At 41.4% G+C, this 19,717-nt stretch overlaps 1 protein-coding gene across 1 annotated transcript in view; it reads right to left on the minus strand.

Moving 5' to 3' along the window:
* TXNRD3 (thioredoxin reductase 3) overlaps nucleotides 1-19,717 on the minus strand; it is a 67,618-nt gene that overhangs the window by 12,136 nt on the left and 35,765 nt on the right. Inside the window, exons 12-14 of the mRNA XM_053220292.1 lie at nucleotides 14,353-14,429; nucleotides 13,143-13,299; nucleotides 9,120-9,227 (exon numbers count right to left, since the gene is read on the minus strand). Of these exons, the coding sequence (XP_053076267.1) occupies nucleotides 9,120-9,227; nucleotides 13,143-13,299; nucleotides 14,353-14,429 (342 nt within the window). The remainder of the gene's footprint in view (nucleotides 1-9,119; nucleotides 9,228-13,142; nucleotides 13,300-14,352; nucleotides 14,430-19,717) is intronic.

A 19,717-nucleotide genomic window follows, 5' to 3' on the forward strand; every position in this document is an offset into this window, starting at 1 on the left:
AGAGCCTGATGTAGGGCTCAAACTCACAAACCGTGAGATCATGACCTGAGCCAAAGTCGGGACGCTTAAGTGACTGAGCTACCCAGGAGCCCCACTGTATTGAATTTAAAAAGTTTTCTTTTAATATTTATTTATTTTTGAGAGAGACAGCATGAGTGGGGGAGGGACAGAAAGAGGGAGGGACAGAAAGAGGGGGACACAGAATCTGAAACAGGCTCCCGGCTCTGAGCTGTCAGCACAGAGCCTGATGCAGGGCTCGAACTCAGGAACAGTGAGATCATGACCTAGGCTGAAGTCAGATGCTTAACCAACTGAGCCACCCAAGCGCCCCTACTGTATTGAGTTTTTAAATCAATATATAAATCCTTTCTCTACTGTAAACTTTTTTTTTCTAATGTTTTATTTTAGTTTTGAGGGAGAGAGACAGAGTGTGAATGGGGGAGGGACAGAGAGCGAGGGAGACACAGAATGTGAAGCAGGCTCCAGGCTCTGAGCTGTTAGCACAGAGCCCCACACAGGGCTCGAACCCACGAACTCTGAGATCATGACCTGAGTCGAAGTCTGATGCTTAACTGACTGAGCTACCCACTGCCCCTCAATTGTAACCTTTTTAATTTAAATTATATTTTGTCTGATAATAATAATAAAGCTCACTTTTTGTTATTATTTGCATAGAATATCTTTTTCTATCCTTAACTTTCAATCTATATCTTTATATCTACAGAAAGTCTCTTTAAACAACATATAGAGATCCTATTTTTTAATGTTTTTTTTTTTTTGAGAGAGAGAGAAAGAGAGAGAGAGAGAGAGAGAGAGAGAGAGAGAGAGAGTAAGCGGGGGAGGGGCAGAGAGAGGGGGGACAGAGGACCCAAAGCTGGCTCTGAGCTTTCAGCCATGAAACTGATGTGGGGCTCAAACTGCAGAACTGTGAGATCATGACTTGAGCTGATGTCAGACGCTCAACCCACTGAGCCACCCAGACGCCCCTAGATCCTATTTTTTAAGTCAAATCTGACAAACTGTCTTTTAATAGCACACCTTCATCCATTTAATTTTAACATGATTACTGATAAAGGGGAATTTTTGTGTATATATGCTGTAGGTCTTATATGGTTTTCACTCCTTAATTCCTCTACTCTTGCCTTTTTTGTACTTAGTTTATTTTTTGTAGTACACCATTTTGACTGCCTTATTCTTTCCTTTTTGGTATAAAGTTATTATCATAGTAGTTACCTTGGGAATTACAATTAACACCTGAAATTTATAATAATCTTGTTGGAATAATACCTACTTAGTTGCAATAGTATGCAAACATTCTGCTTCTATATACCTCCATCCCCCCTGCCTTTTATATTCTTACTGTCACAGGACACATTTTATACAATGCATGCTCATTAACTTGGATTTATAATTATGTTTGCTACATTTTCCTTTTAAATCACACAGCCAAAAGAGAGAAGTTACAAACCAAACCAAAAGTGCAGTAACACAGGTTATGCACCTAAGAAGTTATCTTTGCTAGTGTTCTTTGACTTTTCCGATAGCTTCTAGTGTCCTTTCATTTCTGTCTGAAGGAGTCTTTATAGCATTTCTTTAGGGCAGGTCTCCTAGTAAATTTACTCAGTTTTTATTTTTCTCGAAATATTCTAATATCCTTCATTTCTGGGGGCGCCTGGGTGGCTCAGTCAGTGAAGCGCCTGACTCTTGATTTCAGCTCAGGTCATGATCTCATGGTTTGGGAGTTCAAGCCCTGCATCGTGCTCTGCTCTGATGTTGCAGAGCCTGCTGTGGATCCTGTCTCCCTCTCTCTCTCTGCCCTTCCCCTGCTTGCACTATCTCTCTCTCTCTCTCAAAATAAATAAATAAATTAATTAAAATATATATATATATCCTGGGGCGCCTGGGTGGCTCAGTCGGCTAAGCGTACGACTTCGGCTCAGGTCATGATCTCGCGGTTTGTGAGTTCGGGCCCCACGTCGGGCTCTGTGCTGACAGCTCAGAGCCTGGAGTCTGCTTCAGATTCTGTGTCTCCCTCTCTCTCTGCCCCTCCCCTGCTCACGCTCTCTCTCAAAAATAAATAAACGTAAGAAAAAAAAATTTATAAAAAAATATATATCCTTCATTTCTGAAGGACAGATTTGCCAGATACAGAAGTCTTGGATGATAGTTTTCTTTCTGGACTTTAACTATTTCGTCCCAGTGTCTTCCAGCCTCTGTTGTTATGAAAAATCAGCCCTTTACCCTGTGAAAGACCTTTTCATATGATGAGTTGCTTCCCTCTGGCTGCTTTTAAAACTCGCTCTTTTTCTTAGGGTTTGAACAATTTGATTGTAGCTGTCAGCATGGATCTCTGAGATTACCCTGCTTGGTTGTGTAGGTTGACTATTTCATCAAATCTGGGAAGTTTTGCCCATTACTTCCTCAAATATTTCTTCTGCCTCTTATTCTCTCCCGTCTCCTACTGGGACTCTTTTAAGGCATAGGCTAGCATGCTTCAAGCTGTCCCATTCGTCTCTTGGGATTTCTTCATTTTTCTCCATTCCTTTTTCTTTCTGCTGTGCAGACTATAATTTCAATGGTCTTATTTTCAAGTTCATTGATGCTTTCTTCTGCATACTTACATATATGCTGCTGAACCCTTCGAGCGAGTATTTCAATTCAGTTATTGTACTTTTCAGCTCCAGGATTTCTTCTTGGTTCTTTTTCATAATTTCTATCTCTGGAGTGATATTTTGTTCAGACACTGTTCTCCTGATTTCCTTTAGTTATTTGTCCACAGTTTCCTTTAGCTCACTGAATATATTTAACATTGATTTAATAGTCAATTTAATGTCTTTGACTAATAATTTGAAAGTCTGGGCTTCTTCTGGAACAGTTTCTGTCAAACTCTTTTTTCCTTTTCTGGGTGTTTTTTTTTTTTTTTTTTTTTTTTTTTGGTAGGTTGTTACTAGTTAAACTGTGTCCTCCCAAAATTCGTAAGTTGAAGTCCTAGCCCACGGTATCTTAGTATGTGATCAAATAGGGTCAATGTATGTGTAATTAGTTAAGATGATGTCATTCTAGAGTAGGGTGGTTCCCATAATCCACTGTGACTGGTGTCCTTGTAAAAAAGGAAAGTTTTTAGATAATCTCACACACAAATGGGAATCCCAAGGAAAGGTAAGATCTACAAGCCAAGGAATGACGAAGACTGCCAGCAAAACACCAAAACTAGGAAAGAGGGATGGAACAGATTCTCCCTCACAGAAATCAAATGGAAACAACCCTGTCAACACCTTGATGGTGGACTTCTAACCTCTAGAACTGTGAGTCAATAGAATTTTGTGGTTTAAACCCCAATTTGTGGTACTTTGTTATGGTAGTCCCGGCAAACGAATATATGCTGTGTTTTTTCCCTTAAGCCTGGACATTCTGAGTATTAGAATATGGTACCAGGAAATTATATATTTCCACACCTCAGAGATGGCTAGGGTTTCTTGCTTGTTGAGGGCTAGAGTTATCCACATATGACTTTTCCAAACTGTTTTTGCATACTATATGTTCATTGTTGTGGTTTCTGTTCCATTGTCTCGGAGGTCAGCCAGGGACCTGATAAAGATGTCCTTAAATGTCTGACTCCCAAAAGAGGTGGGGGGGGGGGGGGAGAAGGGAGTATTCTCTCTTGAAGTCCCACTACAGCAGGGAAGCCATTTCAGCTTGTGGAGGTTGGTGCCGAACCCTCAGCCATCAGAAGCAAGGATCAGCAGTCAAAACACCGCCCCAATTTCTGGAGGACAAGGTCCTTACTGCCCACTCTGGCACCAGCCAGCTGCACGAGGCACAAAGGCCACCAACCCAGCAGCTACCCACCATGGTGCTGGCTCTGTGGGATGTCAGCCATTAGGAAAACACAGAAACCCACCACAGATCCCTAGCCTCGTCCTCAAGTTCTCCTCTGGGCACTGAAAGTACACAACTAGGCTCGAGGGTTCCAAAAGAATTGCTTCAACCATTTCCCACCAGTTCAGATGTTGTCTCAGTGAAGGGATGGATTCCCAGAGCTTCCCTGCTTCGCCATTTTCCATAACATCACTGTTGTCCATCCATCTTTATCGTTGGGTAGTAGTCCCTGGTATGGATGTACCGCCTTTTGTCTAACCATTCATCTGCTGAAGAATATTTGTTTTTTTCCCAAATTGGAGCTATTATGAATAAAGCTGCTACAAAATTCACGTATACATGTTAAGACTAAATTCCTTTGGGATAAATGCCCATCCAATTGGGTTTTTTAAATTTCTGCTATCATCTCTTGCATTTACAACAGGTGTCTGTTGGTTCTCTTAATGTTACTTCTGAAAGATGTCCTAGTCTCTGTTCATGAGTGTAATACATTATTCCTGTGCATAGGTACAGTCTGTTTCTTGTAAGTTTGATAACCTTTGATTGCTCATATTAAATGCTGGGAATTAAAAAGATGTTTGACTTTGGGGGTGATAGAACTGTGTTTTATCTTGATTCTAATGGCGGTTTCAACTGTTTGAACTCATAAAACTGTACACACATACAATAAATCTTCATTTTTCTTTAAGTAAATTATGCCTCAATTAAAGATATTTTTCAAAGTTTGAAAGCTTTGAGCTCATGTTTACAGCAAACTGAATCTGAACTTTACTGTCCAATTATCTAACAGGTAAGTTTATTTGGGGACCTTTATTCAGTATCTTCAGGTCATTATCAATGGCTTGTCAGAGTCCCCCAAGAAATCAGACTCTACCAACCTCTGGCCAGACAAGGGTGACCGCTGGTTGCCAGAGTTCCGGGAGCTCAGTGGGAGGAACTGTATTTGCTCATTTCAGGACTGTGCTGGGATAACGCCCACATCTTCATTTGATCCCAGTGCCCCCAGTCAAGAGGATTTGGTTTTATCTATCTCCAGAAAATAACCATCCAGGTATTTACCAGTGTGTGGAAAGTGCTCTGTAGAGTGTCAGGGAGGTGAGAGCCTCACTCTTTCTTAAATGGGCTTTCTGATGATGTCAGTTGGCCCCTCCAAGTCCCTCCCAGAAGTACATGGCATTCCTAATTTTTGAGGCTTGATGACTCTGATGAGAAGTGAAGTTGTTTCTTGACTTTCCCAATACCTGTTTATAACCTTTTTTTTTTTTTTACCACTCATCTATCTCCTTTTCCCCCCAAAATCTCATTGCTGTTTTTCTCCTTTACTATCCCCCTATCCTTGAGAGATTATTTTTAAAGGCAGACCCCTTTCCCTCCACATCACTCTATTGTCTTTGGCACTGAATGTCCTTATAAAAAAGCCTGGGGCCAGGTTGGTTCATTGGCCTTGTGAATGACTAGCTTACCTAGAACATGTTTGTGTCAATCGTGCTACATCAGTTTCTCCTAGAAAATGGTATGTCATTTCAATCTTCAAATTCAGTCATTCTTTAATATTAGGATGCTTTCTTCTGTCACATTTCCGAATACCACTTCTGGACCACTTGTCGGATTTTCCACTGCAAGGTGTGAATTATATTTATGTTGGCTCATCCTTGTTTATGCATATCTATCATCTGTATCTCAACCCTTCCTATGTGATGAACTTTATTCTCAGTCATCTGCTTCTTTTGGTTCCAAGGTATTTGGTAGCTCAGTGATAGAGTGGTTTTGATGGTCAACATGACCTTAACAGTCAGTACAGATCTTACTCCCCTGCTCCCTCGTTCCACATAACACGTATTCAGTAGGAAGAGAGTGGGCTGTTTCACCCAGGAGAAACCCCAATATCTCTTTCTTTCTCATTTCTATCTCTTCTCCTAAGTGACAGTATCAGGAATGGAATCACTGCACTGGGGGAAAAACATAGTTTCTTTTTATCTGTCTTCTTTAGGTAATAATTTCCCTAGTGTTGGCAGGGGTGCTTAGCCTCACCTTTTCCATATCATAGTAATAAGCAAGGGGAACTAGAAGCCTACAGATTGTGCCATAAATATGGTGAGTTTTTAGAACAAACCATAGACCAGTGTGACTGGACCATTGTAAGCAGGACAGACAGTAACGTGAATGGCCTGATTACATGATGCCTCTTCTTACAAACAGTGAGGAGTTCAGATAGTATTTTCTGAACACCGGGAAATCATCAAAGAGCCTTACGCTGGGAAAGGGCATAACTGATTTATATATGTATATATATATATTTTTTTAATATTTATTTATTTTTGAGACAGAGAGAGACAGATGATGAACAGGGGAGGGTCAGAGAGAAAGGGAGACACAGAATCTGAAACAGGCTCCAGGCTCTGAGCTGTCAGCACAGAGCCCGACGAGGGGCTCGAACTCACGGACCGCGAGATCATGACCCGAGCCAAAGTCGGATGCTTAACCGACTGAGCCACCCAGGCGCCCCTGATCTATATTTTTTTTTAAATTTTTTTTAACGTCTATTTATTTTTGAGACAGAGAGAGACAGAGCATGAATGGGGGAGGGTCAGAGACAGGGAGACACAGAATCTGAAACAGGCTCCAGGCTCTGAGCCGTCAGCACAGAGCCTGACGCGGGGCTTGAACTCACGGACCGCGAGATCATGACCCCAGCCAAAGTCAGCCGCTTAACCGACTGAGCCACCCAGGCACCCCTTTGATCTATATTTTTAAAAGCTCTTCTGGTTGATGTGTGATGACCAGGTTGGTGTGGACTAAGAGTGAGCTGAACGCAGGGAGAACAGGAGATGATGGTGGACTGACATAGGCTGGGGAGGGCACGGATGAAAAGAAGCAGGAACACACAAGACATACTCTAGGAGCAAAACTGACAGCACTTCCTGGTGAACTATTGATGGTGACCAACAAGGAAGCCTTAAGGATGGCTCTCAGGTACATCAGCATGTAGAGGGAGTCTTCCCTGGGAACCAAGGATTTTAATAGACTCCCAAAGGAATTCATATTGAAACAGGTTAAAACCTTGGTTCTAGACACTTGAAAATTTTGTATTTTACCAGAGAGCAGCACATCAACACAGCCATATTTTGGCCTCTTCAGGAATTACTTTTTTAATATACTGTGCTGTGGCATTATGCCATGGTATTGCGTTTCTGGCTCTAATAAGAAACAGCTCTATAAAGCCCATAATTATATTTATGAAGGGGATACTTTCAGGTGATTGTTCACCGTATCTCAAAGCCCGTTTTGTGAAAACTTGAGAAATCTCCCTCAATTCTCCCTCCCCCAGTCAGGTGGCAGGAAACGCAGAGGTAGATTTTTAGGTTAATTCTAAAGCAAGTCTATGGGACTTCATGGCATGAATTCTGCAAACTAACAAATTCGAGGGTTTTTTTTTATATTAAATATAATTTCTAACATTCCTTTTTCTTCTAACACCATCCTATTCTTTTTTCTTCCCACCTCGATATCCTCACTTTGAAAAAATATTATCTATGTGTTTTTGAGAGGCTTCCCCAAGTCTCTTCACACAGGAATTTAAAAAAAATAATAGACCAAATTTCTGATTAGTGAATTTAAAAAATAATAAATAAATAAATGAATACAAAAATAAATAAATAAATAAATAAGAAAAAAAGAGAGAAAGAAAGAAAGAAAACGTTAGTTGATCTGCAGTGACCTTAGGAAAAAGGTCCTGACATAATCCCAGAAACCCAGGGAACTCTTTTCCTATAAAGACATTCCTCTGTCTGGCATATAGCCTTCTATGTTCTTCCTCTCATGTGCCTGTCTTTCTAACTTAATTTCTCATTAACTTCAAATGTTTTGAACTAAGTGTTAAACCCGTAACTGTTCACACGGTTCCAAAACTCAAGTCAAAGTTCACCACTGCAGAAAATAAACGACCCGTTCCTACAAGGAATTACAAACTCTGATCAAATACTATCCTCTAAAACGTCTGCTTCTCATTGAAAACAACCATCTAAAATAACATTATAAAGTACATATGTAGTTTTAAGTACTCTTCAATCCCAGTGCGGGGCCCAACGTGGGGCCTGAACTCACGACCCTGAGATCAAGACTTGAGCTGAGTCAGACGCTTAACCGACTGAGCCACCCAGGGGCCCCAACATTATAAAGTTTTAATCATGTATACGAGAAATGTATATAAGGCCACTTAACTAGTGCTGTCACTTAAAGGAATTCCCAGTAACTGAGGTGCCTTCAAGGGAGAAGAACGATATTTCAATTCTCTTTTGCTGAAAACATCAAGTACTAATCATCTTCCTGCTCTTTTTACTCCTCCCTATCCCCCCTATGTTGGAAGGGTGTGCCGAAGAAAACCCATTCAACCTGTTCATCAAAATACAACGTAAGAAAATATTTACTTAGAAGCTTGTTATGATTGGATGGGGCAGGGGCGACAGGGAGGTGGAAATAAACGTGTATGGAGGACATCTTTTTGGGAATCTGACAGCCCACAGCCCACAACAGGCTGACAACCCTGGGAACTGTCCCACCTCCCACCCCCCTACTCCCCCCCCACCCCCCGCCCACCGGAGGCCATAAACAATGCAGGCTCCCAGAGCCGTGTGGATGTGACACGAGCCTGGCTACCGCCATGTGGAATGGAAGTGGGTGCACGGTTGACCCAATTCGGACCCATCAGATGTCATCTCCCATAATTTGGAATTGAGACTGAGAAACAGTGAGTCAGTTGATTCCTCCTAAGACCAGCACTATGGGATAAACTCGTCTGTCGAAGAAAGGCCATATTTTGGCTGCTATGTGCATACCAGGGGCAAATACAGTCCGTGCTCAAAAAGCAGAAGAATGAACCGCATGCACGCGAGTTGCAGTTCCTGGTTCTTAGCTCTTCCTGAGGCCTTGATCCCCTCCTGCATTCCTAAAAGTTTTATAGTAACTTGTGCTTCCTCGTATAAGCTTACTCCAATAGACGTTTGTCACTTGTGACCCTAAGTCCTAATGCATATGTTGTATGTCTCCCTTTCCCCAGCTGTATTATTATTAGCTAGACAAGGAGAGTTAAATTACTGAATTCCTAATTTTCCTAAAACAGGAATATGATTTCCTACAATACAACCGTTACGGTCATGTGCAAAACAAAAAGCGACAGCAAAGTCAGTTGACAGAAAGAGAACTTCTAAAAAAGTAAGCAGTAAATTAAAACACAATCTTACTTCGAGATTCTCTTTTTTATACACTTCAATAGCTTTCTCTTCAGATAATCCACAGCAGCCGTATTCCAAAGGAGTAAACACTGTAGTCGGAACATTAATGTAATCACACTGAAAGATAAACAAATTACATCTGCTTATTTTGGGACACTTTTCACAGCAAACATCTACATTACATACATCTACAGAAGGAGAACAAGGAAGTCCAGTTCAATGTGACTCATTTTACCCTATCACTGCGTCGGCGCATTCGAAGTTACCCAAAAGGATGGGGCGAGCCCAACTCCAGGGCAGAGACCAGCTCTCCCAGAGCCCACACCCGACTTCCGTTTCTGCAACAGAGCAGTAGGGGCGGAGTGCCTCCAGAGACTCTCTAAAATGTCTTCTTTCCATCCCCGGGATTCCAGACCCCGCTCCCCCGGAACACCTTTACCAGGCAACCAAGAATCACACTATCTCGGTGGGAGCTGAGACCACCCTTGGCGGTTCACGTAACTACAAAGAAGCAGTTCGACAGTGTTGGAGGGGGTGACTGCCCTGGACCCATCAAGGGGAGATGGTGTATGTACGGTGGGGGGATAACGTGGGGACCGGGATCTCATAGGTCCTGTGGTTCTGGCAGAGCCCCCAGAGAGCCCTTATGAGACTAAGGCAGGGTGTGAGTGGACATCACAGGGAGACTGCAGACCCTGAGCCCTACACGCATCTCCCAGCAGCCTGTGGGAAAGTGAGTGTGAGTGCAGGTGGCATCTCTGCCTGGAAGAGGGTGTCTTTGTGACAGCTGGAGGAGAACGGGAACACACTGGCGGAAGTGTCATAAAAACCTTGCGTGGAGAGAAAGGGTGCAGCAGCACAGAAACAACAGAGGGTTCAACCAGAGATAGAGGTCTCTAGGCCCGTCCATCCACAGCCCCTCAAGGGGCGACACTGCCCATAGCACTACGTGGCCCCCCAACCTTGCCAACAGGTTGTTGGTGATTAGGTCAAGGGTGACAAAGAAAGCCAAGGCATAAGCTGGCCAGAAACCTATGCAGAAAAAGATAAGCTACGTTAATGAAATTCTTTCTTTTGCAGGAAGATGAGCTCGAAGCAAAGAAAGAATCCCCTGGTGGCCGTGGAGCCATAGCCAAGTTAGGCTAATGGAAGAGCACCCTGTGAAGCAGAGCACCCCCAGAGCAGCCGTGACCCCAGACCCAGTTCTAGCTTCAAACGCAGTGCAGCCCGGTCCCAGAATGCCGCTTATTCAGAGTCACTGTGCATTGCAACTTACTAAGTTACAGGATCCTTGTAAGAAACCCCCTCAGTATGCGTCACGTGAGTGAGTCTCTATTTCTCATTACCCAAGACAAAAACCAATCAACACGCCACCAGGTATCCCTCTATCGGTGAGGTGGACGGTATACGTGGGCCTAGAATCTTTGAGTTATGTGCTCTAATACCACTTCAGTTTTGCTAACCTACAAATCATGGGTAAGCCAAGGATTTTTCTTTTCTTCTACGCAGCTAGAGAAAAATCACATAACCACAGGGACTGCCTTCGTCTTTCCAGACTTCTCTCAAGCCCTCAGATATTCATTGATTCATTTGCAGTTGCACCGTGAATAATGTGGGGGTTGGGGTGCTGAACCCCGATGCAGTCAAAAACCCATCTATGGCTTTTGATCCCACCCCACCCCGAAAAAGTTAGCTACGAAAAGCCTACTGTTGACTGGGAAGCCTTACCAATAACACAGTTGACTAATACGTGTTATTATGTTACACGTATCGGATATTGCATTCTCACAATATGGTAAGCTAGAGAAAAGAAAATGTTATTGAGAAAATCATAAGGAAAAGAAAATACATCTATAGATAGCACTGTCCCGTGTTTACTGAAAAGAATCCACTGTAAGTGGACCCACACAGTGCAAACCCTTGATGTTCAAGGGTTGGCTGTATTGACCAGCAACTGACCCCGTGTCCCACAGCTTACGGGGGAGGCTTATTCTCAACGGATGCTTTTTGTCTCTGGTGTCCTAACAATTAAGGATAATGAAGAAGAAATGCCTCAGTGTTCCTTCCTTTCATCTGAAACACTTTTTCCACATCTTAGACCATCTCCTCCAACTGAATTGGACTTCATCTTGCCTTGCCTGTAGCCTTCCTTTTGGTCCTGTACCTTAATGCTCACTTTTTCTTCATACCCTAACCACACTGCTCCTCAAAGCCACCTGGATTGACTTCTTGGAGCATTAGGCATTACTCTGCCTCCATACACCCCGAAATGCTAACTGCATTGTGACAATGTATGTTCAGCATCCCAGGCCCCACCCATTGACACCTGCAGACCCACATCCTAGCAAGGCCTCCATGTATACGTTCAAGGTCTTCATTCATGACCTCACAAGGCATCTGGCGTGATAAAAAAGCAGAACACAGCATCCTTTACGAAGCATGTATGCCCAGAACGCTTCACCTGAACTGAATCATGCAAAACCATCAGAGAAATTCAGAATAGAGACACTACAAGGAAAGCAGTCTGAATTCATCAAGATTCAAAGTCATGAAAAACAAAACAAGCAGACAATTAAAGGCACGGGGACGACGCCAATCTAAAAGAGCTTTAAGGGTCAGAAGAGTTGAGTGTGCCACGGTAAGCAAACACGTGCACATGCGCACATGTGATGGACATCTGAGGAAATCTGAACAGTGTTTCATTTTTGTTGAATTTCTCAGATAGAATAAGAGAACTGTGGTTATGGAAGTAAATATCCTTGTTCTCAGAAGATGTGTGTTGAAGTATACAGGTGCCAAAGGTCACTGATGCCTGCCACTTACCTCAAAAAGCTCTGGAAAAACAAAGTACACACGTGTACACATGCATATTCAGAAAAGGAGAGAGAGCCAAGATGGCAAAATATTAATAATGGGGGGATCTGGAAGAAAGGGTAATATGGGTGATTGTTACTATTCTTCCTGTGGTTTAACATCTTTCTAAACAAAAAGATAGAGGGAATAAAGGTCTCAACAGTCCCCACCACGTAGAGAAGGCCTTTCCAATTCGTTACTGTGGCACGAGATTTTTTTTTTTATAAATTTTTTTTAATGTTTATTTTTGAGAGAGAGCTAGAGGGTGAGCGGGGGAGGGGCAGAGAGAGACAAAGAATCTGAAGCAACCTCCAGGCTCCAAGCTGTCAGCACAGAGCCCGATGCGGGGCTCAAACTCACAGACCGCGAGATCATGACCTGAGCCGAAGTCAGATGCTTAACCGAGCTACCCAGGCACTCCTGGAATGCTGTAGGTATTGTGGAAGGGACAGTTCCTCGTGTGGAACAGAACATTTAGCATTCCTCACCCCCACCCACGCCCTTCCTCCGCCAACACTTGCACATGTCCAGAGTGCTCTCATGGAGTGGGGCATGACGTCTCCAGTTGGGAACTCTAACAGACTGCTCACAGTCCTGGAGCAAACCAAGCCCTGCTGAGCTCTGTGCTTGCCTCTGCATTATCTACTTACCAGAACAGTCCTGTGCTTCCTCAGTTTTTAATTATTCATCCTGCAAAGCCAGTACCACATCTCTGATCGAACGCAACGAAAGGTGCAGGACATGGTAGATATCATCTCCGTCACACTTGGCAGAGGCGAAACTGAGGCACAGAGACTTGAAACAACCTGACCAGGTTCACACACACACCAGCAGGCACTGAAGTCAGGGCCAGCAGCCATCCACCTGGGACACCTTTATCAGTCCAATCAGTCACAACTAATTGCCCCTTGTCTTACCTTACTCATAATCCCCCACCACCCGCCTGGGAAGCCCTTTGGCACTGGATCCATGCCAATCCTTCGTATATCACCCAGCATCTTGCACATCTTGCCATCTTGCACATGGCAGGCACTCAAACAGTATTTGTTGAAAATCATTAGTAAATACTAATTTATCTGTGAGGAACCCTTTACTTGCAAAACAAGCACACAAGTGTTGATTCTTTTAATCGCAATTTTGATTTAGATATCATCTCAAAAACGACAGCGGGAAACTCACCTTTTCCAAACAGCCCCCAAAAAGTCTTCGAGCCAGCAGCTTGCCTGCCTGTATGGCAACAGGTGTGAGCTCAAGTTTACCCTCCAGAATATCCCCAACAGCGTACACGTAGGGCACATTGGTCTGTTCCACATCGTTTACTGGAATTTTGCCAGTCCTTGCAGATTTTGGGAAGGAAACAAAATACATTATGGCTCACTCCGTACTGCTGCATGACTACCACTAACTCTTCCAAGAGAAAATGACTAAACACATAAAGACCTGCCTCCAAGAAGTGATGCACCTCAGGCATCAATGTCTATAACACCAATGGCTAAAATCATAAGGGTTTCTGCAGCTCCAAAAAAGCCACCTTTTGGGTTGGTGAAACCACGCTCATTTTCTAGATGCCAAGGATATCTCCAGATTTCCCCCAAGTCCCACTTAGAGCTTTGAAGTTTTTCTCCTTGCTTGACCAACGACATAAAAATTCACTCTAAATCAAACAGTGGATGAATACATTTCCACAATTTATTTTTTAAGATCACTGTTTAATGTATCAGCTCTTTAAGACACACAATAAAGAATTACTGATTAATGAAAAAAACTGATACTAATAAAGAGCTGGACACTATCAACAATAGCCAAAATATGGAAAGAGCCCAAATGTCCATCGATGGATGAATGGATAAAGAAAATGTGGTGTATATATATTCAATGGAGTATTACCCGGCAAACAAAAAGAATTAAATCTTGCCATTTGTAACTACATGGATGGAACTAGAAGGTATTATGCTAAGTGAAATTAGTCAGAGAAAGACAAATATCATATGACTTCACTCAGATGAGGACTTTAAGATGAACATAAGGGAAGGGGAGCAAAAGTAATATAAAAACGGGGAGCGGGACAAAACATCAGAGACTCTTAAATATGGAGAACAAACAGGGTTACCAGAGGGGTTGTGGGAGGGGGGATGGGCTAAATGGATAAGGGGCATTAAAGAATCTATTCCTGAAATCATTGTGGCACTAAATGCTAACTAACTTGGACGTAAATTAAAAAAATAAATAAAATGGTAAACAAACAAATACTTGCACAATACTTACTGTGAAATAAACTTAAAGCATTAACACTTTGCATCTTAATAACTAAATGGGAATTTCCAAGAGGTGGTCTGTAGAAACATTTTGCTTTGTGCAGCCACAGTGCAATGATCCCATGTGTACTCACTTCTTGTTGATTTTGACACCAATCTTATCCAAGCCCATTTTCCTTGTGCAAGAGTCACGACCAATTGCTAACAAAACCTATATTTAGAGCCAGATCAAAACCACAAATTGTCAATATCAGGAATGAGAGAGGTTTGGAACATCACTAGAGATCTTTCAGACGTTAAAAGGATAGTAGAATGTTATGAACACACTGTGCCAAAATCATTTCCTCAGTTTAGATGAAATAGATTCCTTGAAATACTGTTCAACCAACTCACACACATGCAAATCTAAGTAACTCTACGTTATGTGCTAACTTATGTCCCCGCCCCCGCCCCCCACAAATTCACGTGTTTTGTCTTAACCTCCAGTGCCTCAGAATGTAATGTGTTTGAAGACAGGGTGATTAAAGAATTAAGGCAAAATGAGGCCGTTGGGCGGGGGGGCCCTAATCCAATATGACTGGTGTCCTTATAAAAACACGGGATTGGGGGACAGAAGACACAGACTACAGGGCAACCACCTGAGGATGCAGGGAAAAGGTGCCATCTGCAGGCCACGGAGAGAGGCCTCAGAAGAAACCAAACCTGCTGACCCCTTGATCTGACTCACAGCCACCAGAGATGTTAAGAAACTCAATTCCCCTTGCCACGTTATCTTATGGCAACCCCAGCAGACAAACACACCCTATACTCATTAGAGAAACTGGATCCACCATTTGTAAACTTCCCATAAATTAACTCAAGACCCAAATGACTTCACTGGTAAGGTCTCTCAAAACTTCAGTAAAAAATAATACTAATATACAAACTTTTCCAAAAAAAAAAGAAGAGGGAACACTTCCTAACTCCTTTTTATGAGACCAGCATAAACGACTGATACAGAAATCAAACAAGGATATTAAAATAAAATTATAAGCTGATACTCACGAACATAGATGCAGAATCCTAAAAAAAATGTCAGCAAATAAAATACAGTGATATAGAAAAAGGATAATTGATCATGACCAAGTGGAGTTTGTCCCCCAAAAGAAAATTTGGTTCAACATGCAAAAATCAATGTTATTAATCATATTAGCCAATTAATGGAGAAAATAATTTAATCATTAACCAATACATATGGGAAAGAAATTTGACAAAATTTAACACCCTTTGAGGATTTTAATTTAATTCTCAGAAGATTAAAAATAAAAGAAAACTTCCCCGACCTGAAAGAAGGCATTGGTAAAAAAATAAAATAAAATCTACAGCTTACATCCTAGCAATGATGAAAGACTGAATGCTTCACCTTGTAGCAAGATAAAGATGTTTACCCTCAGTTTCTATTCAGCGTTGTCCTTCAGGACTTAGCAAGTGCAACAAGGCAAGAAAAAGAAAAAGCAAGCAGATTGAAAAGAAGAACAAAACTGGTTTTATATGTGGACATTAAGCCCAAGAATCTATAATAAGGCCAACGTGCAAAAATCACTCGCATTTGTATATGCTACCAACTAAATGCTATGAATTTAAAAATTTTAAATACCATTTTATAAAAGCTTAAAAACGTGAAATCTTTAGGGATAAATTTAGCAAACTACATAAAAGACCTCTAGAGCAAAATAATAAAATATTGCCAAGAGAAACTACAGAGTACATAAATAAATAGAAAGAACTATGAAGTTCACGCACTGGAAAACTCAATACTGTTAAGATGGTCAGTTATTCCAAACTGATCTATATAATCAATATAATCCCAATCAAAGTCCCAGCAGGATTTTTTTCTGGTAGAAATTGACAAGCTGTTTTTAAAAGTGATACAGAACTGTAAAGGACCTAAACAAAGATGGAGGACTTACTCTACCTATTCTAAAATTTGTTATAAAGCTTCAATACTCAAAGCAATGTGGTGAAAGCAGACAAATGATCAATGGGATGAAGGGTGCAGAAACAGATCCACAGCTAAACGGTCAGATGATTTCAATAAAGGCACCAGAGCAATGCAGGGGAAAAAGGGAAGTCTTCTCAACAAATGATACTGGAAACCCATATGGAAGAAAAAGAACCCATATTCCCACTTCATACTATAAACAAAAATTCAAGGTGTATTACAGACTTGAACATAAAAGAGAAAACTACAAAGCTGCAAGAAGAAAATGTAGGAGAATCGTTTCATGACCTTTAGGGATTTCCGAGAGCACAGAGAAGGCATTAACCATAAAGCATAACTGATGAACTGGACTCCATAAAAACTTTAAAACTACTGCTCATCAAAAGATACTGTAAAAAAAATAAATAGGAAAGTCACAGACGGGAAGAAAATATTCATAATACATCTACCTGAAAACTGAGTGTATCCAAGATACACACAAAACTCCTTCAATTCAAGAATAAAAATTCAAGTAACAACAACAACAAAATGGACCAAAGACTTGGGGTGCCTGGGTGGTTCAGTCAGTTAGGCATCAACTTCAGCTCAGGTCATGATCTCACAGTTTGTGGGTTTGAGCCCCACGTTGGGCTCTGTGCCAACAGCTCAGAGCCTGGAGCCTGCTTCGGATTCTGTGTCTCCCTCTCTCTCAAACATAAACATTGAAATTTTTTTTTAAAAAAATGGACCAAAGACTTGAGCAGATACTTCATAACGGAAAAAATATAAATGGCCCGTGGGCATATGAAAAGTTGCTCAACATCATTGGTCACCAGGAAGACGCAAATTAGAACCATGAGAAGACACTACCACACACGCACCAGAATGGCTAAAATGAAAAAGCCGGATAAGCCCAAATGTTGAGGACATGAGACAACCAAGACTCACACACATAGCTGGTGGAGATATAAAGTGATTCATTCATTTAGAAGCTGTTTGGCAGTTTCTCAAAAAGTTAAACATAGAAACTATCCCGTGGCCGATTAATTACACTCGTAGGTATTTACCCGTGAGATATGACGATATATGTCCACAAGAGCTTACACAAGAAATCTTCGCAGCAGTTTTACCCCAATACCCCAAACTGCAAGCAGCCTAGGTGTCCATCCACAGGAAAATGAACAAACTGGCACACCCGTAATTTTACATTCACATAATCATACAATGAGAAGAAACAACAACATGGATGAATACGAGGAGTACATACCGTATAGTCCCATTTCTGTGACATCTAGGCTAGGCAAAACTAGTCTACGGTGACAGAATCAGAACAGGGTTGTTTGGGTCAGGGAGTGGGAAGGGACACTGGAGAGCTCTCTAAACAAAATAGTCTGTGACCTTCAAATGAGTATGGATTAGACGAACATGTGCATTTGTCAAAATTGACTGAACTGTACATCTAAGATATGGGCACTTCACCACATGTAAATTACACCTTATTACAAAGTAAACAATTTACAAATTTAGATACTGTGAATAACTTTATACCAATATATTCGATAACTCAGAGAAAATGAACTAATTCCTAGAAAAACAGAACTAATCTAAAGTAACTCAAGAAAAAAATATGGCACAAGAACAGATGCTCAGATCAATGGAACAGAATAGAGAACCCAGAAATGGACCCACAAACGTATGGCCAACTAATCTTTGACAAAGCAGGACAGAATATCCAATGGAATAAAGACAGTCTCTTTAACAAGCAGTGCTGGGAAAACTGGACAGCAACATGCAGAAAAATGAACCTGGACCACTTTCTTACACCAGACACAAAACTAAACTCAAAATGGATGAAAGACCTAAACATAAGATAGGAAGCCATCAAAATCCTAGAGAAACAAGCAGGCAAAAATCTCTTCGATCTTGGCCACAGTAACTTCTTACTCAACAAGTGTCAGAAGGCAAGGGAAACAAAAGCAAAAAGGAACCACTGGGACCTCATCAAAATCAAAAGCTTCTGCACAGCGAAGGAAACAATCAGCAAAACGAGATGGCCACCGACAGAATGGGAGAACATATTTGCAAATGACATATCAGATAAAGGGTCAGTATCCAAAATCTATAAAGAACTTATCCAACTCAACACCCAAAAAACAAGTAGTCCAGTAAAGAAATGAGCAAAAGACATGAATAGACACTTCTCCAAAGACATCCAGATGGCCAACACATGAAAAAATGCTCAATTTCACTCATCATCAGGGAAATACAAATCAAAACCACAATGAGATACCACCTCACACCTGTCAGAATAGCTAACATTAACAACTCAGGCAACAACAGATATTGGCGAGATGTGGAGAAAGAGAATCTCTTTTGCGTTGTTGGCGGGAATGCAAGCTGGTGCAGCCCCTCTGGAAAACAGTATGGAGGTTCCTCAAAAAACTAAAAATAGAACTACTCTACGACCCAGCAATGGCACTACTAGGTATTTATCCAAGGGATACAGGTGTGCTGTTTCGAAGGGACACATGCACCCCCATGTTTAGACAACAACAGCCAAAGTATGGAAAGAGCCCAAATGTCCATCGATGGATGAATGGATAAAGAAGATGTGGTATATATATACAATGAAGTATTACTCAGCAATCAAAAAGAATGAAATTTTGCCACTTGCAACTACATGGACGCAACTGGAGGGTATTATGCTAAGTGAAATTAGTCAGAGAAAGACAAATATCATATGACTTCACTCAGATGAGGACTTTAAGAGACAAAACAGGTGAACATAAGGGAAGGGAAACAAAAATAATATAAAAACAGGGAGGAGTACAAAATATAAGAGACTCATAAATATGGAGAACAAACAGAGGGTTACAGAGGGGGTGTCGGAGGGCGGATGGGCTAAATGGGTAAGGAGCACAAAGGAATCTACTCCTGAAATCATTGGTGCACTATATGCTAACTAATTTGGATGTAAATTTTTAAAATAAATAAATAAATAAAATTTAAAATTTTTTTAAAAATAGAAGGCCGTAAAAGCTGTATGACTGTTAAAGAAATGGAATCACTGGTCAAATACATATATGTATAGAAAATTCTAGGCCTTGGGGTGCCTAGGTGGCTCAGTTGGTTAAGCGCCCAACTTCGGCTCAGATCATGATCTCACAGTTCATGAGTTCGAGCACCATATCAGGCTCTGTGCTGAGAGCTCAGAGCCTGGAGCCTGCTTCGGATTCTGTGTCTCCCTCTCTCTGCCCTTCCCCAATTCACGCTCTGTCTCTTTCTCAAAAATAAATAAACATTAAAAAAATTTTTTACAGAAAATTCTAGGCCCAGATGGTTACATCAGTGAATTCTATCAGACGAAGAACCAATTCTAATATTATAAAAATGCTTCCAGAGAATAGAGAAAGAGGTAATATACTCCAAACTGTTTTCATGAGCCAGAACAACCTTGCTACCCAAATCTGAAAAGCTCAATATATGAAAGGAAAAGTATAAGCCAATATGATTCATGAATATAAATGTAAAAATTCTAA

The sequence above is a fragment of the Acinonyx jubatus genome, chromosome A2, assembly GCF_027475565.1.
Source record: "Acinonyx jubatus isolate Ajub_Pintada_27869175 chromosome A2, VMU_Ajub_asm_v1.0, whole genome shotgun sequence".
NCBI classification, from domain to species: domain Eukaryota; kingdom Metazoa; phylum Chordata; class Mammalia; order Carnivora; family Felidae; genus Acinonyx; species Acinonyx jubatus.